The 22,294-nt window shown below is 40.9% G+C and overlaps 1 protein-coding gene across 1 annotated transcript in view; it reads right to left on the reverse strand.

Annotated features, from left to right (window-relative positions):
* LOC126483707 (probable 3',5'-cyclic phosphodiesterase pde-5) overlaps positions 1-22,294 on the reverse strand; it is a 794,749-nt gene that overhangs the window by 205,899 nt on the left and 566,556 nt on the right. Inside the window, exon 6 of the mRNA XM_050106800.1 lies at positions 16,188-16,326. Within this exon, the coding sequence (XP_049962757.1) occupies positions 16,188-16,326 (139 nt within the window). The remainder of the gene's footprint in view (positions 1-16,187; positions 16,327-22,294) is intronic.

Raw genomic sequence — 22,294 nt, forward strand, 5'->3', positions numbered from 1 at the left:
GCTGGTTGCAGAATGGCCAGAGAAGAGTTTCGTTAATGACAAGTAAATTCGGACCGTGGTCTAGGGGTAATCTCTTTCACTAGTAAACCATAATGAGTCATGGATTTGAACCAACCATTGCTAAATCTTCAATAAATTCGTTAGTAATGGCGGCCGAAGGTTTCTGGCGTAGAAGTCGTCCTCGTACTGTTAACGACCTTATTATAGAGGGCGGAGCAGCGCACAGAGATTCAGGGCATTCTCTTGTCCTTGAGGTGTAAACTGCCCCAAAAAGGCGGAAGAATCAGCAATGGTCAACGGCTTGGGTATGCAGAAGGCAATGGAAATGGCTCTGAGCACTATGGGACTCAACTGCTGAGGTCATTAGTCCCCTAGAACTTAGAACTAGTTAAACCTAACTAACCTAAGGACATCACAAACATCCATGCCCGAGGCAGGATTCGAACCTGCGACCGTAGCGGTCTTGCGGTTCCAGACTGCAGCGCCTTTAACCGCACGGCCACTTCGGCCGGCGAAGGCAATGGAAATCACTGCATTAAATACACATAATGTGTATCCACAGGACATGTGGCCTATATTTGAAAAACGTATCATGACAATCTCTCTAGTGCCAAAAGTTTCCGGACTAGTTCCCTGTTCCGATATTCTGAAGGGGAATGCAAAGGGGGAGTTTACAATGAGAAATAGATGCAATACCGAACAAAAGGGTAACATTCTACAAGCCGGTGCGTGGATAGTCAGAAGTTTGACAGTGGTAAGGAAGCTAGGAAATCTGAAAAGGGAAATGCAAAGGCTCAGTCTAGGTATAGTGGGGGGTCATTGAAGTTAAATGGAAAGAAGACAAGGGTTTGTGGTACGACCAGTATAAGGTAACGCAAAAACGAGCAGAGAATAGTGTAACATCAGACCAACGCTGACAACAATAGTTCAGGAATGCATTCAGATGTCGCAAGCAAAAGATAAAGATATAGATAAAGTATATGACGATACTGATCGGGTAATTCAGTATGCAAATGGAGATGAAAGTATAATAATCATGGGGATTGGAATACTAATATTATAGAGAAAGGAACAGAAGAAAGGGTTACGGTAGAACATGGGATTAGTAGTAGGAATGAAGGAGGAGAAAGACTAATTGCGTTCTGTCATTATCTTCAGCTAGTAATAGCGAATACTTTCTTCAAGAACCACAAGAAGAGGCGGTATACATAGAAAAGTTCCAGAGACACGAGATGATTCCAGCTGGAATACATTACGATTAGAAAGAAACTAATTCAGTATGCAAATGGAGATGAAAGTATAATAATCATGGGGATTGGAATACTAATATTATAGAGAAAGGAACAGAAGAAAGGGTTACGGTAGAACATGGGATTAGTAGTAGGAATGAAGGAGGAGAAAGACTAATTGCGTTCTGTCATTATCTTCAGCTAGTAATAGCGAATACTTTCTTCAAGAACCACAAGAAGAGGCGGTATACATAGAAAAGTTCCAGAGACACGAGATGATTCCAGCTGGAATACATTACGATTAGAAAGAAACTTAGAAATCACTTATTGGATTGTGTAACCAGGGGCAGATTCCAATTTAATGATGGTAATGAGTAGATTGAAATATAAGGAAATCGTAAGGAAGAATCAATGTGGAAGAGAATGGGATGCTGAAGTACTGAAGAAGAATAAGACGCGTTTCATGTTCCCTAAAGATGTGGATACTGCGATAAGTAATATCACAATAGGCAGTTCGGTTGAAGAGAAGTGGAGATCTCACACAATCACTGATATGTGAAAGACAAACACAGGTACAAAGAAAGTAACTGCGAACAACTCTTGGGTAACAGGAGAAATCAGTTGACCGACGAAAGAAGGAAGTTTACATAAATCACTTAGGAATGAAATAAATAGGAATTTCTGGGAAACTAAGGCGAAACAGGTGCAGGAAAAATGTGAAGAAATAGTAAAAGGAATGATCGTCGGAAGAACTGACTGAGCACTTAGAAAATTCAGAACAATATTCGGTGAAATTAAAAGTAAGGGTGGCCACATTAGGAGTACAATGGGAATTCCACTGTTAAAGGCGGAGAAGAGAGTAGATAAGTGGAAAGGGTGAACTGGAGGCCTGTGTGAAGAGGAGGAATTGTTTGACGACGTGATACATGAAAAAGTTAGAGTCGATATGGAAGAGATAGTGAAACCAGTATTAATGCCATAATTTAAACGAGCTTTGGAAGACTTAAGATCAAATAAGGCAGAAGGGATGGTTAACATTTCATTGGAATTACTAAAATCACTGGGGAAAGTGGCAACTAAACGACTATACAAATTGATGTACAGAATCTGTGTCACCGGGGACACACATCATGTAAACAATTCCGAGGACAACACCAGGTGATAAGTACGAGAACTACTGGACAATAAGCTTAACAGGTCATGCATCCAAGTTAGTGACAATAATAATATACTGACGAATGGAAAAAAAAGATTGAGGATTTGTTAGATGAAGACCATTTTGGCTTTAGGAACGATAAAGGCACCAGGAGGTAGTGTGACGTTGCGCTTGACATTGAAGGCAAGACTGCAGAAAATTCAGGACCGTTCATAGAGTTTTTCGACGTGGAATAAGCATTCGACAGTGTAAAATGGTGCAACACGTTCGGAAATCTGAGAAAAATAGAAGTTAACTATGAGGAAAGACGGATAATGCACAACATATTCAAAAATCAAGAGGAAATATAAGAGTGAAAGACGAAAGACAAAGTGCTAGGATTCGAAAGGGTGTAAGACAAGGATGAAGTCTTTCGCCCTTACTCTTCAACCTGAAAATCGAAGAAATAATGACGAAAATAAAAGGAAGGTTCAAGATTGACATTATAATTCGAGGCTAACATATATCAATGATAAGATTTTCAAATGATATTGCTATCCTCAGTGAAAGTGAAGAATTACAGAATCTGTTGAAAGGATTCCGCAGTTTAATGATAACAGAATATGGACAGAGAGTAAACCGAAGAAGGACGAAAGTAATGACAAGTAACTGAATGAGAATGAAGAGAAATTTAACATCAAAATTGACGATCATGAAGTCGACGAAGTCAAGTAATTCTGCTACCTTCGTGCAAAATAACCCATAACGAACGAAGCAAGCAGGACATAAAAACAGGGTAAAACATGCAAAAAGGGCATTCCTGAACAAGAGAAGTCTTCTGGTATCAAATATAGGCCTTAATTTGAGGAAGAGATTTCAGGTAATGTACGTTTGGAGCACAGCATTGTATCGTAACGAATCATAGACTGTGGGAAAACCGGAACAAAGAAACATCGAAGCGTTTGAGACGTGGTGCTACAGAAGAATGTCGAAAGTTTGGTGGACTGTTAAGGTAGAAATGAAGATGTTCTCCACAGACTCGGCGAAGAAGGGAACGTAAGGAAAATTCTGACAAGAAGAAGGGTCAGGATGGTAGCCCGGTTTTGAGACATAAGGGATGTTCTATGACACCAGAGGGAGCTGTGAATGGTAAAAACTGTAGAGGAATACAGCCAATAAATAACTAAAGACGTTGGTTGCAAGTGCTACTCCGAGACGAAGAGGTTGGAACGTGCGGTCCGCATCAAAATAGTCAAAATGCTCGTGACGCAAGAAGACAAAAAATGTTCAAACGCTAACGAAGATGAAAGATTGTCCTTAGCCAGCTATCGATGCAGAGTATTACGAGACGTACAACGTTCAAGTCTGTTCCAGGGGCTAAGAGAAGCAGGGAACGTGGTACCACGACAAAAATGCGAGATGGATTACGAACCGCACAAGCTCCCTCCTTGGAAGAGGCAGAACATGCTCGCGTTGAGTTTTCATCAGGACTTGATCAGCTGCACATGAAATGTGTGGCGCGCCCTGCTGTTATTGTGGTTTACTGTAAACATTCGCTCTTGGTAGCAAAGATAACGAGTCTTGTGGACTATAGTTAAGAGTTACCCTAACATCAAGAATTTTTCAACAGAGCAGGAGAGCGGCCAGACATAGTGAAGAAATCAAGACCCATGGAATAGTTAGAACATAAAAGTTACCATCATTACCCGTATGGACTAAACTTCTAATATTTATTTTCAAACAAATGCTTAAAAATGAGCAGCATTACGGATAACTGCGAATAAAACTATTACATTATGACACATTAACAATGGTAAGAAATGAGAAAATAAATGACAGTTACTATATAAATACAAGAAATATATCATCAATACTAATTAATCTTCCAGCGTCATTAAACGAAATTACTTTATAAAAACCAACCAGTTAAAATTTAAAAAAATACAAGAAAACGCGTTTTTTTTAGAATGCAACACTGATATTTTCAGTCTCTCGGTGTCCATACATTAATTTGCATCTACCACTTACACAAAAACTTTTGGGAGTAGTTGAACGTTGAAGGGAAGTTTGTTGCTATCAGTAAAGTTTATATCTACCCTAACTCGCGTAGCAAAACATTTGCACGTTAGACTGACAATCAGCACTGTCTCTTTACTAAACAAATATGGACGCAACTTTACGTATATAATCCTGAAGTTGCAGTTAACATATTCGAAGCGCGGAAACCAATTCTTACGCCATAATTGTGAAAATTGCGGACTAACTTTCCAAAAATGTATAGTTCTTTAATGAGGGTAAGTACCTATTTAGTTCTATAATTCCATATTTGGTCAAGGTTATTTCATCGTTCTGTTTTCGGTTCTCATACTAAGTTTCAGTTCGCAATTTCTAAGTGATACATCTCGTCTCTTCTTCATCAGCCCCGAAAGCTTCAAGCATGAAATAGGAATGAATGTGGAGCAGAAATGTTCGTGAGAAGAAAGATTTCAAGACAGAATATCGAGAGGAATATAACCTGTCTCCTGTGAAATGCGCATCCAAGTAATCAACAGTATAATTGCCTGCTGTTTTTTAAGTTTTTAGCGAAGAGTTAAAATCAGACTGCCGTTACAACTGACGATACATAATTACATCAGGAAGAAAATTGTCTACTGTTATCCTAAAACGATTTCTTTGAATTATATTTATCTGAACAGTTCAAACTGGGTCATAGCACTTCACCTAACAAAGAGTTAGCACAATGCGTGACAAAAAATGTGAAGCACCCAGAAGAAATTGTCCGATGTTAATGTAACTTCGTACGTGAGCACGTTGCCGGCGTGTACGTAAATGATTAGAGTTTCAGTTCTCTGTGACAGATAGAACGGGCAGCAGATTGCAGTAAACTTATTGGGTTTTAGAGTTGTTACCAGGCTTGATAGGGTATATAAGGGGCGTGAACAACGCCAGATGCTGAGTGACCCACGTGATGGGCACGGAGATGCCGCGTACTCCTGTGAGACAACGTTATTAATACCTGACAGAGTGTGAAAAGGGCCCCTTTGGGGGTCTCCATTTGGCCAGCTGGTCAAATCGCGCAATATACATATTTATGGAGCATTCGGAAGTGACAGTGGCCTGATGTGGGCTGCTTGGGAACGTGAGGACAGGCACGTTCATCGTCAAGGCTCCAGTCAGCCACGCCTGCCCACCACAAGCGACGATCGTCATATTGTGCACCAAGCGCATGGTATCGCCTTCGCATCTGCACCTGCCCTCCGAGAAGAAGTAATGACCTCTTGGTAACATTTTGTGTTGTCCCGCAACATTGACCGGAGACTAACAGCAGCCAGACTAGGGAATGAGCTTCGCGGGTTAGTCGTGCGGTCTAGGCGCCTTGTCACGGTCCGCGTGGCAACTCCCGTTGGAGGTTTGAGTCCTTCCTCGGGCATGGGTGAGTATGTTGTACCTAGCGTAAGTTAGTTGAAGTTAGATTAAGCAGTGCGTAAGCTTAGGGACCGATGACCTCAACAGTTTGGTCCCATAAGACCTTACCACAAATTTCCAAAAAACTAGGGAATTAGCGTCCTATGCGTCGGCTGCTGCTACCACAACACAAACGGCTGCGTGAGGAGTGGTGGTGTAGCCGGGAAGCATGGAGAGCTGATGGATGGCGCTGTATTGCGTTCAGCGATGACTGACGGTTCCGAACTACCGTGGATGATCATTGTCGGCAAGTATGGTAGTGTTATGGGGTGAGGCCCCTTTCTTCCAGTATTTTAAATAGGCACAGCGGTGTTACTCCCTGGGTGGTGGTGGGGAAGCCATCGGGTATGACATTCGGTCACTGCTGGTAGTGATACAGCGAACTCTGAGAACACCGTAGTACGTCACGGACCTTCTGCGTCCTCATCTGTTACTTGTAATACGTCAGTATCGTGGTGTCATTTTTCACGAGGACAATGCTCTTTCACACAGGACACGTGACTCTCTTAACTGTCTGAGTGGTGCTGAAGTACTCCCGTGGCTAGCAAGACCCCGGATCTGTCCCCGATAGAACGTGCATGAGACCAGCTCGGATGTCTATTCAGACCCAGTGCCAGTACCAGGGATACCAAGGACCGGTTACAACGCTTGTGGGCCAGACTGCCGCAAAAGGCGATATAACGGCTGCATGTCAATCAACCGGATCAGCGCATGCCAGAGTGTGCGATGTTATACTGATAATTGGGATTATACACTCCTGGAAATTGAAATAAGAACACCGTGAATTCATTGTCCTAGGAAGGGGACACTTTATTGGCACATTCCTGGGGTCAGATACATCACATGATCACACTGACAGAACCACAGGCACATAGACACAGGCAACAGAGCATGCACAATGTCGGCACTAGTACAGTGTATATCCACCTTCCGCAGCAATGCAGGCTGCTATTCTCCCATGGAGACGATCGTAGAGATGCTGGATGTAGTCCTGTGGAACGGCTTGCCATGCCATTTCCACCTGGCGCCTCAGTTGGACCAGCGTTCGTGCTGGACGTGCAGACCGCGTGAGACGACGCTTCATCCAGTCCCAAACATGCTCAATGGGGGACAGATCCGGAGTTCTTGCTGGCCAGGGTAGTTGACTTACACCTTCTAGAGCACGTTGGGTGGCACGGGATACATGCGGACGTGCATTGTCCTGTTGGAACAGCAAGTTCCCTTGCCGGTCTAGGAGTGGTAGAACGATGGGTTCGATGACGGTTTGGATGTACCGTGCACTATTCAGTGTCCCCTCGACGATCACCAGTGGTGTACGGCCAGTGTAGGAGATCGCTCCCCACGCCATGATGCCGGGTATTGGCCCTGTGTGCCTCGGTCGTATGCAGTCCTGACTGTGGCGCTCACCTGCACGGCGCCAAACACGCATACGAGCATCATTGGCACCAAGGCAGAAGCGACGCTCATCGCTGAAGACGACACGTCTCCATTCGTCCCTCCATTCACGCCTGTCGCGACACCACTGGAGGCGGGCTGCACGATGTTGGGGCGTGAGCGGAAGACGGCCTAACGGTGTGCGGGACCGTAGCCCAGCTTCATGGAGACGGTTGCGAATGGTCCTCGCCGATACCCCAGGAGCAACAGTGTCCCTAATTTGCTGGGAAGTGGCGGTGCGGTCCCCTACGGCACTGCGTAGGATCCTACGGTCTTGGCGTGCATCCGTGCGTCGCTGCGGTCCGGTCCCAGGTCGACGGGCACGTGCACCTTCCGCCGACCACTGGCGACAACATCGATGTACTGTGGAGACCTCACGCCCCACGTGTTGAGCAATTCGGCGGTACGTCCACCCGGCCTCCCGCATGCCCACTATACGCCCTCGCTCAAAGTCCGTCAACTGCACATACGGTTCACGTCCACGCTGTCGCGGCATGCTACCAGTGTTAAAGACTGCGATTGAGCTCCGTATGCCACGGCAAACTGGCTGACACTGACGGCGGCGGTGCACAAATGCTGCGCAGCTAGCGCCATTCGACGGCCAACACCGCGGTTCCTGATGTGTCGGCTGTGCCGTGCGTGTGATCATTGCTTGTACAGTCCTCTCGCAGTGTCCGGAGCAAGTATGGTGGGTCTGACACACCGGTGTCAATGTGTTCTTTTTTCCATTTCCAGGTGTGTAGTAACACGTTCTTTGTAAATTTGACTCGACTGTGTAATCACTTCAGTAACCTGAAATTCCCTTTTAAGTTTAATTTCGTTTTCTGCTTTTCTCCCACGTGCTTCATTTTTTTTGTCAGGCAGTGCATTTTGAAAACTATTTAGTATAGTAGCGTATATTATTGGTGACGGAAGCTTTGCTTGTTGTGACAACCAAAATAAAAACAAAGCTAAACCTTATACGTAGGTCGATGTAAAATTCGTGACTTCCTTCAGCAGATAAAAGGTCGGACGACCGTGGTTAGCAGTGCAATGATTAAACTTTGATATGCAACTACTGAGTGGACTCCAACCCTAATTGAATAGTTGTGAGTACTAAGTTTACTAACATCGCTATGAGGAGTCAACACAAGTTTTCGAAAAGTAAGAAGTTTATGAAGTTGGAGTAGTAGCAATGCGAGTATTAATAACGTTGATTGCACTAAAAAGATACTTGGGTTTCCTGAATCAGTCATGTAATTGAAACGGATAATGTATTAACGCAATGATATTAACAAAAAAGTGATTGCACAACATAAGTAAAGCATAAACTAGGAATGTAGAGCCTAGTTTATGCTTTACTTATATTGTGCAGTCACTTTTTTTGTTAATATCATTGCGTTACAATAACGAATAAGGTCTTGTATAATACGATGTAGATTTCAAATGAAACCTGCTGTCCATATACTCCACCACTCCAAAGGCCAACATTAACATTACTACGGAATTATATGCAGATGTATCTATTATAGGAGCAAAGTTAACAATGCCTGCATCAGCAATGAACAAGCAGATTTTTGTCCTTGAGTTTCAAACCAGTGTCTTTTCTATGTGGCAATAAGCGCTTCAGGGGTATCATAATGGCTTTCTGCACTGAATGTAAAATTATTGCTTGTATCACTTCATTTCCGCTGGTTCGTGACAATATAACAATATTAAATAGGGAAGACTTCGTGATATTCTGCAAAAAAAAAAAAAAAAAAAAAAAAAAATTGCAGGTAATCAGGAAAGTGTTTCGTACTTAATATTATTACTGTTATTATATCTTTATTAGTCTCTATGGCGATACGCTTTACACTTTTCAAACAAGTTACGCATTATTCTTCCTTAAATACAGAAATTTCCGATATACGTGGAAACAAGGCAGTAAATGACGTTTAATGCCATTTCCGTTACCTAGTGTCAAAAAATAAAATTGAAGTTAGTCGTACCAATGAAACAGCATTTGTGGACGGTTACGATGATAAACTGCTTCATTTAATCAGCAACGAGAGGTACTACATGACAAATCACACATTGCGGTTAATGATGTTGCTTCGTTAATATTAGATCGCCGCAGAGACTGTTTAATGTCTGAGTATCATGTTTCATTAACTGATTATCATAGCAGAGTAGTTACTATATTAGCGTGTCCGATTTGTTGTTTCGCTGTGAAATGTAATCAGTACAAATCAGCACGTTTGCAATCATGTTATAGTTTTAAGGACTAGAGCACGTGAATAACACTGCATAAATGTCTGCCGCTGGCGTTTTCCCCGTGTCAGAACTGAAAGCCAAGCGGTAATTCTATTGGAAAGTTGATGCTCGCCAGGAGGGAGATGAAAGCCAAAACGCAACTCTCGAATATCGCTGCTAAAGAGGTTGTGTAAGGGAGCTGCGCTTGTGTAAAGACTTCTCAAAGCAATTTCAACAACACGGTCGGAATTTCTCTTGGCAAAGCAAAGCCCAAAAGCTGACTCTTGCGGTACCCATGAAGCTCTAGGACGAGACGGCTGTGTGTTTCGCTTCTGCTTGCCGAGAAATTAACAAAAGACTGAGTTGTAGGGAGGGCTAAGAGATCTCGTAGCTGTTGATATTGCCAACGGCCTTATCTTTTACACCATTCTGTGTGTTCCTACCTACTGCACATCAAACTATGCACTTTGAAACGAAACCGCAGTTGATGAGCTCTCAAATAACAGTTTACATGAAATTAAGGTAGCGGCGGGCTGTTCACGTCGAGAAGCGAGCTGCAGAAGTATCTCATGAACGTAATTGGCCCTGGGAGACGAAAAGAGAATATTATGCGACACCGATTTTCTGCTAGGTTTGCTATTAACAGGGAAATGAGCGTTCTCGTTAGTTGGTATAAGCGTAATCACGCTTTTTTTTTTTAATAGCATCGCGATAGAATAACGAATAAGATTTTGTGTTACGCTATATAGATGTCAGATAATACCTACTGTCCATGTTCTCCACTATTTCGAAGCCCAAGATTAACAGTACTTTAGAAGTATAAGTACATATCGTAAATGTTAAAGGAGCAAACTCAAGCAGCAACCAACAAACAGATATTTAAGAGAAAGTAAAACCAGTCCAAGTCGCTGAATATTACTTTTTATTCATTCCATGACTACTTTCGGACCGAGACCCATTTTCAAACCATCATAATGTAGTCGAAAATGGTATTTCCGAAGATGTGAAAAATCTGCAATGAACATTTACAGTGCATAAGCATATTTCTATTTTATATGTGTGATTTAAGCTCAGATTAATTCAACGAAACATGTATTGGGTTAACAAAAGAAATTGATAGGTGAATCTAGGCTTGGATATAATCTACGTGCTTGGTGTACGATCATACATTATTTCACTGGTCACCTTAGATGCAATTTTTGTGGCAGTTAAATTTGTTGGGGTGTCAGATTCATCACGAGCAAAGAATTATTAAGTGCAGATCTTGTTATGAAACTGAGATGACAGCAGGAAAAAGAGACAAACGTAACTGTGGGCGAAAGAAATGTGAGGAATGTCTTTTAGATAACTGAAGCATAATTCATATATATATAGTGTTACTATATTCAGTTCATTTTCAAGATATGGTGAAAAGCAACTTACAGCTCCGAAATTTATCTTATAAACAAGGAAAATCCCTGGAACCAACTCAATGGAAATGGGAGATGTAGCCAATGAGATATTTTTTGATGCTGTATAGTTTCAGTTGGAATGTGTAGGATCAGTGTGTTTCTAAATATTGATTACCGTGTGCAAGAAAATAAATGGCTTGCCCAACAGGTAGTGGTCTTGAGCGTATTTCAGAGATGCAACAGGAATGGTTGCAGTTGATGTAAAATAATTATTTCAATGTGAATGGTAGACAGAGTGAAAGCTGAGATATCTTCTTTGTTTACATCTAGCAATATCTACTTATATACTACACTACAATGTATACTTATGTATTACATATGTTGAAATTGTGTAGAGTATTATCCACAAAGGTAATGTCCACATTTTCCATCATTCATTGAGAGCTGAACGATGATTTCTTAAATTACAGCCCTGTGTCAGTGATGATCAATGTTGTCTTAATGAGATAGGAACAAACAAATATGAGAAGGCACGAGGATCTTTTGTACAAGAAAGGTGATAGATGACTATAATAACTTACATATGTGATATTCACTAATATAATGAGAAAGGTTTACCAGTTTTAAAGTCTCATGGATGAATCCGAAAACATCAAGTGAGATCCTGACAACAGTGTACAGAATATAATTTAACATGTAGATTTAATTTCTATGATGAGAGTTAACATATTATGTCTGAATTCTATGATAGTGAATAAACACATTATCTAGGTAAATTAAACATTTATCGCTTTTATGAAACAATATAGCTCTTTAAGGTACAACAGATGTTCATGGTTGAAGATGTTTACAAAACTTACGAAACATCACAGTAAATAAAATTCATCTCTCACAGTCCCTGTTATTAAAAGATACTAGTTTCAAATACGTTATTCCCCAAGTTCATAAATTTGACCATCTTCCAGAACTAAGTAGTTTTTAAGAAGTGATATCAAAGTGTAAGAAATATTTTTTAAACTGATGACTGTCACAAATGGGTCACAAATAGATAAGTTTAATAAATATTGCCAGAAAAAACTGCTGAAGTTTGATTACAGAAAGGCTAACTGGAGTTTCAGTAATATTATGAACAAAGATAAAATTGATAAATAACATTCATTTTGCATTGTGGATTACACAAGAATGGAAACTCATTTTTCCTATCTAAATGAAATATTCATTGACTTGACTCTTACAGGAAATAGATGCAATCTATAAAGGAAATCAATTGACAACTTTATATTTTTCTTTATTTTGTACGAAAAAATGAAAATAATAAAAACAGTGTTGGAATAAGGATTTAAAAATATGTTTCTGTATATAGAAAGAAGATGAAATCAAGTAAGTTGTATGAATAGGTGAAAATTAAGGAGAATAAGAATATATAGGAAATATAAAGTATTACTGTAGGAAATGCGATAGCAAAAATTTCAGTGTTACTGTAAGCATAAAAAGTTAAGTACTGATTAAATAATAGAAGAGGTTCTAAGATATTTTAAATGTAAGATAGCTCTAAAAGTATGTTGGCATTTGGTATAATATTCTGTAAATAGAGATCTTCTTGCAAGTACAGATTTTAAAAATAGATACAAAGTAAAGAGAGGGACTGCTATTTATTATTCTGTATTCATAAAAAGAGAATCTTAAATAATTAGAGTGTACAGTATGAAGATGTTTGTAATTTTAGAAATGTAGATGATAGATTTTACATTTGTAATTTTATCAGAAAAGAAATTATAATAAAATAGGTATGGAATAAAATATTTCAGAAGGTACTTGAAAATAGAAAAACAGTTTATATGAAAATAACAGAAACATTGTTGACTTTATTTATTGATTATTACATGGGTATACTGTCACATATAAGTATTTAACAGGAACAATTGCAGATTATTAAAAAAATAATCGCAAATTTCCTGTAAAGGAATTCGAGTAATGTGGGAAATGTTCTTAAAAGTTTAAGATTTTGAAACATTACTAAAGGAATATGAATATAAACAGAAATGTTAAAAAAAATTCATATACCTACCGAAGCTATATAATTTTTTCCCGTATTTCCGGAGTTATGTTTACTTTTATTATACAAATTCAAATAATTTGGATTCAATACACGAACAAAATTTAAATAAAAGGAACACAACTTTTAATTTTTGTATTGTTAGTAATTTCCTTTATGTATAAATTTCTATAGGGTCTGAAAAGTAAAATTATGAGACCATTCCAGAATTTGGAGATTTATGTTTCCCAGTAACTTAAAAAGCGGTTCTATGTGAATGTCGATGAGTGTGCTAAATTAGCCAGAATGAAAAGCTGCAAAAATATTACTTCAGTAATGTATTTTTATATATTGTATAATTCTTTAGTTCAGCAGGTTCTTTGGCTTTTTAAGTGGATGATTATAAAACACTTACAGTTCTCAAAATGAAACTTAAACTTTTAAATGTTACCTTAAAAATACGCAGTTGTCTCATAACAGTAATTCGTATTCACTGTCAGTGTTTTATGTAGCTCATCTTATTGGTTAATTTGAAAAGAGTAAAACAAGGGTGGACCAAAAGTTTAGTAATTTGTTGACCTAATGGATAAATAACATACAAGAAAAGAGAGGAGTAATAAAAAAAGAAACGTAAATAATTTTCACATTATTGCGAGGAGGTTATGAATTACAGCTTTCATATTCTCTTACAAAATTTTGAAATATCACGGCAGTTGTGTGTCACTTGTTTATCCAGGCACTAAAAGACACTAACAACAAATTGTCCTCAGACATTTAGAATGACGTTAATTACAGGCTATACGTTCAAACCTGATAATTTCTCACTATTATCCATTTCCTGGTTCCAAATTATAAAATGTAGGAAAGGTAGTTCTGTTTAGCTCTGACACAATACTGCCTGACATTTAAATCCGTTACTTTGTCTCATTTTATGGAATTAGTAAAAACGGCTACATTAGGATGCATTATTTGTTGTTAACATCATGAAAAATGATAGTGTTTCTGTAGAAGAGTAATATACACGAATGGTGGAAAATCAGACTTGAAAGAAAATTGATCAGAAGATAGAATGACAATGAGAAAATAGTTTTATTTAACATACAGATTTTATGACCATTCACCTTACTTACTAGACTTGTCATCCAAAGGCGAAAAACCATAATCGTATATAAAATAATAAGTGGCTGGACAGTGCTTTGAGTGCAATACAGTGGTTGTTGTAGTCATATGCTTATAATTTGCAGATTATCTAGAGGGTTTTGGCACGGAATCTAGTTACCATAAAAACAAGGTTAAGAAAATGCTCAATAAATGTGTTTAAAATACAGTATTTTTCTTACAGGCTGTAAGGATATTTTTGTGAAGTTTGGTTGGGGTGAAAGTGGGGGTTGAATTACGCACACTCCGTAGCATATGGGCCGCGTTTGTGAGTCAGCCATTTTCGAAATATTACCAGGGGTGTAACGCAGCAGTTATAGAATGTTCGGTCCAAGTTGGGAAAAACCTTACTGCTATTATACTGCATTGTCACTGTTTCAACACGGCGATGGACAGAGATCTAAAAAGGAGCTACGCTGGAGCACTCGGGTTGTGCCGCATGCATTTGTTTATGTGAGGCAGATCTCACGTTGGATTTCGAAAGGAAATGATGGTTGTGAACTCTCTGATGGGGGAAAGTTAATTCTGTTAAATAAAAATAATGAGTCAATAGTCTGAGTGAGACAGTGTAGGGTATAACAAGAAAAAAGTTAAGAGTAAAGTAAAAGAAATGAAGAAATTTTGCTTTCTTCAGATCGCGAACTTTCCGTTACTTGGTGTCGCCCAGTTAAACGATACACTGCCGAGGACATCCTCTGTTGCCCTCGTATACAGTTGTGCCAGACAGTCGGATGTCTGCCCCCGTTCTGTGTCCTACAGGATGGCGCGCGAAATGTGTTACCAATTGTCTCTTTCACAATTTACGACGCACATTAGATATCCCCCTGGACAGCAGCATCAGTAGAGCTTGGAAAAACAAATGAATTACGAAATGACGTGCAAGTCACGATACTGCTGCTAGGAGACTATTAAGCAGCAATGGCTGACAATGGAAGACTGACGATACAGCAACGACCGGCAATTGTGTTACTTTTTCATGAAACGAAAAGCCTTGTTGTGACTCAGAGGCGTTTTCGACAACAGTTTAACACACGATGGGTCCCTTGAAAGAAGACCATCCACAGGTTGTACGATAAATTTGTACAGGAAGAAACAGTATTGGAAGCGGAGCGACCTCGGCCTAAGCCTGTTTGTTCGCCGGAGAATATGGAAGCGGTACGAGCTACTGTACAGAGAATTCCCGGGAAATCGTGTAGAAAGGCAGCAGTGCAACTGGGAATATCCAACGCATTCTTAAAAGTGACCTTCATATGTACCCATACAAGATGACCTGTGCACAGAAGCTCACTGAAGAACACAAGCAGCAGAGACTACTGTTAGCTCAGTGGGCGGAGGATAGGGAAGAAACTCTCTACAACGTTTGGTTTTCAGACGAGGCGCATTTTCATTTAGACAGTGCGGTTAACAAACGAAATGTACGCTTTTGGGCCACTGAAAACTAACAAGTGCTTCACGAACGACAACGTTATGCTCCGAGGATTACAGCGTGGGCAGCAATTTCCAGTCAAGGGCTTATTGGACCCTTTTTCTTTGAAGAAACTGCGAACAGCGAGCGTTATTTGAGCATGCTTCGCAATAGCTTCATTCCACAGCTTCTTGCTACTACCTTGCCCTTCAACACGCAGTGGTTCATGCAAGATGGAGCAAGGCCACATACTGCAAACACTGTGTTTACACGAGCATTTCGACATGCGGATCATTTCACTCAGGTTTCCAGGTCTCTTCAATGACGGACAAAAGTGGCCCCCCAATAGTCCAGACCTCAATCCGTGCGACTTTTTTCTTTGGGGGTACCTAAAGGAAAAAAATTTCCCGGAACGTCCATAGGATTTAATGGAGTTCAGAAGATTTATTCTTCAAGCTTGCAGTGAAATTACGGAAGACGTGTGCCGTAGGGTAATCATTAACTTCAGTGTTCGTTTGAAGGAAGTTAGGAAACGACATGGTGGACGTATTGAGCATGTGTTGAGTTAGAACAAATCTTCACGGACGGCTCTTCATTGTAGTATATGTTGCTTTCAGATTGTATTGACAATAAAGTTTATATTCAAAAACAAAATGGTAACACATTTGGTGCGCCACCCTGTAGTCGCGCGCACAGAGCTAGACGGGCCGTCGGCGCTCACCTTGAGGGGGAAGCCGTCGGGGAAGCGCGGGTCGTGCTCGCCGCGAGACAGCCGCAGCGGCTCCCTGGCCTTGGCCACGAACGTCGGCGCCGCGGGGCCCGCCGCCAGCCGCTGCACCTTGGGCTCGCCGCTCTCGCTCCTGCAACAGCACACGGCACGCCCTTCACCCACTCATTCGTTCAATCAACCAATCGGTCACTGACTTATTCAAGCATTCGAGTATGCATTCAAACATGGTATTCTGTTAATTCCATCGAAAAGAAGTGCCTTAACGGGTTTGTAACTTGTCGGTTTATACGTTAATGGTCCGAAGCAGGCAGTGATCGTATCTGCCGTAAAGTATACCAACAGCAAAGTATAAATGTTGTTGTTGTTGTGGTCTTCAGTCCTGAGACTGGTTTGATGCAGCTCTCCATGCTACTCTATCCTGTGCAAGCCGCTTCATCTCCCAGTGCTTACTGCAACCTACATCCTTTTGAATCAGCTTAGTGTATTCATCTCTTGGTCTCCCTCTACGATTTTTACCATTCACGCTGCCCTCCAATGCTAAATTTGTGATCCCTTGATGCCTCAGAACATGTCCTACCAACCGGTCCCTTCCTCTTGTCAAGTTGTGCCACAAACTCCTCTTCTCCCCAATTCTATTCAATACCTCCTCATTAGATATGTGAGCTACCCACCTAATCTTCATCATTCTTCTGTAGCACCACATGTCGAGAGCTTCTATTCTCTTCTTGTCCAAACTAGTTATTGTCCATGTTTCACTTCCATACATGGCTACACTCCATACAAATACTTTCAGAAACGACTTCCTGACACTTAAATCTATACTCGATGTTAACAAATTTCTCTTCTTCAGAAACGCTTTCCTTGCCATTGCCAGTCTACATTTTATATCCTCTCTACTTCGACCATAACCAGTTATTCTGCTCCCCAAATAGGAAAACTCCTTTACTACTTTAAATGTCTCATTTCCTAATCTAATCCCCTCAGCATCACCCGACTTAAATCGACTTCATTCCATTATCCTCGTTTTGCTTTTGTTGATGTTCATCTTATACCCTCCTTTCAAGACACTGTCCATTCCGTTCAACTGCTCTTCCAAGTCCTTTGCTGTCTCTGACAGAATTACAATGTCATCGGCGAACCTCAAAGTTTTTATTGCTTCTCCATGGATTTTAATACCTACTCCGAATTTTTCTTTTGTTTCCTTTACTGCTTGCTCAATATACAGATTGAATAACATCGGGCAGAGGCTACAACCCTGTCTCACTTCCTTCCCAACCGCTGCTTCCCTCGACTCTTATAACTACCATCTAGTTTCTGTACAAATTGTAAATAGCCTTTCGCTCCCTGTATTTTACCCCTGCTACCTTTACAATTTGAAAGAGAATATTCCAGTCAACATTGTCAAAAGCTTTTTCTAAGTCTACAAATGCTAGAAACGTAGGTTTGCCTTTCCTTAATCTTTCTTCTAAGATAAGTCGTAAGGTCAGTATTGCCTCACGTGTCCCAATATTCCTACGGAATCCAAACTGATCTTCCCAGAGGTCGGCTTCTACCAGTTTTTCCATTCGTCTGTGAACAATTCGCGTTAGTATTTTGCAGCTGTGACGTATTAAACTGGTAGTCCGGTAATTTTCACATCTGTCAACACCTGCTTTCTTTGGTATTGGAATTATTATATTCTTCTTGAAGTCTGAGGGTATTTCACCTGTCTCATACATCTTGCTCACCAGTTGGTAGAGTAAAGCAAAGTATAAATAGTGCTAATCAATTTGCACTGATTATTGCTGCATTATGGCAATTACTTCTACACTGAAGCGCCAAAGAAATTCAATTATTCAAAAACAGATTTAATCGCATTTATTATTATTATTATTATTATTATTATTATTATACCGCCAACCGGTTTCAACCCCACGTAAGGGTCATCTTCTGGGCGTTTACACTGTGAAATTATAGTTGTCCGTTAGAAAGACTCCATTATACAACAGCTAAAATTACTTAAGTTTAAAATATGTTACCCATTGGTCGACTGCTGGTGGTGTCATTCCTGTCTACATAACGGCAGGAAACTATGCGAGACTAACCCATCGTACGGGCTTAAATAGCGTGCTGAGATCACGTGAATAGACGGCAACACCCCCAACGGCGATCAACGGCATCTAATACAGTTTATTATATGTAATTAATAGTCACCTTGTTTTAACATAAATTTAAGTGACAGTAAATAACAGAAAACGGAACCATTTCATTTAAAAAGAGTTAGAATTATAGTGTTGATTATAAAATAGTAACAAATGTTCCGTAGTCAACTCGTAAAGTTCGTAAAAGTATATTACATTATGTGCCATAATATAAAGTAAAACTATTTGTGACACACAATGGCACATAATGTAATATACTTTTAAGAATTTTACGAGTTGACTACGGAACGTTTGTTACTATTTTATAATTAACACTATAATTGTAGCTCTTTTTAAATGAAATGGTTCCGATTTCTGTTATTTACTGTCACTTAAATTTATGTTAAACCAAGGTGACTATTAATTACATATAATAAACTGTATTAGATGCCGTTTATCGCCGCTGGGGGTGTTGCCGTCTATTCACGTGATCTCAGCACGCTATTTAAGCCCATACGAAGTGTTAGTCTCGCATAGTTTCCTGCCGTTATGTAGACAGGAGTAACATCACCGGCAGTCGACCAATGGATAACATATTTGAAATTTACGTAATTTTTGCTGTCATATAATTGAGTCTTTCTGACGGTGATCTATAATTTCACAGTGTAAACGCCCAGAAGATGACCCTTACGTGGGGTTGAAACCGGTTTGCGGTATAATAATAATAAATGCGATTAAGACTGTTTTTGAATCATTGATTAATCATAATAATCGCTGCTTCATCTCCACAACCATGTTGTCCAAAAAGCCAAAGAAACTTGTATAGACATACATATTGAAAGAGATACGCTGACGGGCAGAACACTACGCTGCGGTTGACAACTCCTACATAAGACAAGTCTCTGGTGCAGTTGTTACATCGGTTACTGCTGCTACAATCGCAGGTTATCAAGATTTCAGTGAATTTGAGTGTGATGTTATAGTCGACGCACGAGCTATGGGATACACCATCTCCGAGGTAGAGATGAAGGGGGGATTTCCACGTACGATCATTTAACGACATCGACTGTTGATGAGTGGAAACATGTTGCCTGGTAGAACGAGTCTCGTTTCAAATTGTATCGAGCGGATGGACATGTATAGGTGTGGAGACAACCTCATGAATTCATAGACCCTGCATGTCAGCAGGGGACTGTTCAAGCTGGTGGAGGCTCTGTAATGATGTGGGGCATGTGCAGTTGGAGTGATATATGACCACTGATACGTCTCGATACGACTCTGCCAAGTGATATGTACGTGAACATCTTGCCTGATCACCTGCATCCTTTCAAGTCCATTGTGCATTCCGACGGACTTGGGAAATTCCAGCAGGAGAATGCGACATACCACCGTCCAGAATTGCAACAGAGTGGCCCCAGGAACACCCTTGTGAGTTCAAACACTTCCGCTGGCGACCAAACTCCCCAGACATGAACATATCTGGGATGCGTCGCAACGTGCTGTTGAGGAGAGATCTCCACTACCTCGTACTCTTACGGATTTATGGACATCCCTGCAGAATTCATGGTGTCAGTTCCCTCCAGCACTACTTCAGACATTAGACGAGTCCATGCCACGTCGTGTTGCTTCACTTCCGCGTGCTAGGGGGGCCCTTCACGGTATTAGGCAGGTATACCAGTTTCTTTGGCTCTTCAGTGTATATCATTGTATACAGAGTGTGCTAAACCATTTGGGTAAAACTGAAGGAGGTGATAGTATATCCAGAACCGATTATTTGAGACAGGGAATCGACGCTCAAAAGTTCATATTTGTTGTGTTATGGGCATACTGCTTAAGCCACGTAGCAACAACGTAGCTCATAGTAACTCTTCAATGTGAAGAGCGCATGGGAGCGGGGCATAAATTCTGTCGCACCCCCTTCATAGATCTCTGGCGTCTATTGTACTAGGAGACGGGAGCTTGGACTCCAGTAAACATGTTTTCTGTGGTGTCACCGCCAGACACCACACTTGCTAGGTGGTAGCCTTTAAATCGGCCGCGGTCCATTAGTATACGTCGGACCCGCGTGTCGCCACTGTCAGTGATTGCAGACCGAGCGCCACCACACGGCAGGTCTAGTGAGACGTCCTAGCACTCGCCCCAGTTGTACAGCCGACTTTGCAAGGAAAGGTTCACTAACAAATACGCTCTCATTTGCAGAGACGATAGTTAGCATAGCCTTCAGCTACGTCATTTGCTATGACCTAGCAAGGCGCCATTATCAATAGATATTTAACTTGTGATGCCTGTACCATCAGACCGATGTTCTCCAATTATGGATTAAAGTTAAGTATTCTACCAGTTACCTCCTGTTTTGCTAGTCTTATTTCTCTGACCTGTTCCAGACCTCACGCCAGCCTGCGTGAGCATAAAAGCGTGCATTTCGGCCTCCTCTAGCAACACGGTGTTGGCTCTTCTGCCAACACTTCATTTTCAACCTTTACTACGGTGGTTAAATAGACCAACGTCTTGATGTAAACACAGAGGAAAGAGTCCAGGGGTGTGTGATCCGGCGGTTGCGCTGGCCATAGGATAGGACCTCCCGTTCCAATCCAGTGATGAGGTTACATGTTGTTCAGGAGCACGCGGATGTTGATATCGAAGAGGCCTGGTGCATCATCGTATTGAAACCACATACTTTCGCGGACAACAAAGGGTTCAGTCTCCAAGAACTATGGCAGCACGTCTCACAGGAACACCTAGTAACTTGGACCAGCCAAAATAAGGTCCCACTAGGTGATCTTTTACAATGCCTGCCCATACGTTGACAGAGAATCGTTGCTGGTGGCCATAGACGTGGGTGGCTTGGGGACTTTCCTCGCTCCTGCCATGGCTGTTGCGGCACCATCACGGATGAATGAGGCCTCATCCGTGAACAATAGCAACTCTATGAAGTTCGGCGCTTCATCACTGCGGTGGATAACCCATTGACAAAAGTGAACGCTGGGCTGCAAATACGTTAGTCTCACTGCTTGCACGCAGTCTTTACTATAAGGGTGTAGTACCTGTACAAACATGTTCCGGGAAAATCAGGAATACGGAAATATAAGTCGCTGAGGAATGAAATAAATAGGAAGTGCAGGGAAGCTAAGACGAAATGGCTGCAGGAAAAATGTGAAGACATCGAAAAAGATATGATTGTCGGAATGACAGACTCAGCATACAGGAAAGTCAAAACAACCTTTGGTGACATTAAAAGCAACGGTGGTAACATTAAGAGTGCAACGGGAATTCCACTGTTAAATGCAGAGGAGAGAGCAGATAGGTGGAAAGAATACACTGAAAGCCTCTATGAGGGTGAAGATTTGTCTGATGTGATAGAAGAAGAAACAGGAGTCGATTTAGAAGAGATAGGGGATCCAGTATTAGAATCGGAATTTAAAAGAGCTTTGGAGGACTTACGGTCAAATAAGGCAGAAGGGATAGATAATATTCCATCAGAATTTCTAAAATCATTGGAGGAAGTGGCAACAAAACGACTATTCACGTTGGTGTGTAGAATATATGAGTCTGGCTACATACCATCTGTCTTTCGGAAAAGCATCATCCACGCAATTCCGGAGACGGCAAGAGCTGACAAGTGCGAGAATTATCGCACAATCAGGTTAACAGCTCATGCATCGAAGCTGCTTACAAGAATAATAAACAGAAGAATGGAAAAGAAAATTGAGAATGCGCTAGGTGACGATCAGTTTGGCTTTAGGAAAAGTAAAGGGACAAGAGAGGCAATTCTGACGTTACGGCTAATAATGGAAGCAAGGCTAAAGAAAAATCAAGACACTTTTATAGGATTTGTTGACCTGGAAAAAGCGTTCGACAATATAAAATGGTGCAAGCTGTTCGAGATTCTGAAAAAAGTAGGGGTAAGCTATAGGGAGAGAAGGGTCATATACAATAGGTACAACAACCAAGAGGGAATAATAAGAGTGGACGATCAAG

The sequence above is a fragment of the Schistocerca serialis genome, chromosome 1 (assembly GCF_023864345.2).
Source record: "Schistocerca serialis cubense isolate TAMUIC-IGC-003099 chromosome 1, iqSchSeri2.2, whole genome shotgun sequence".
NCBI classification, from domain to species: Eukaryota; Metazoa; Arthropoda; class Insecta; order Orthoptera; family Acrididae; genus Schistocerca; species Schistocerca serialis.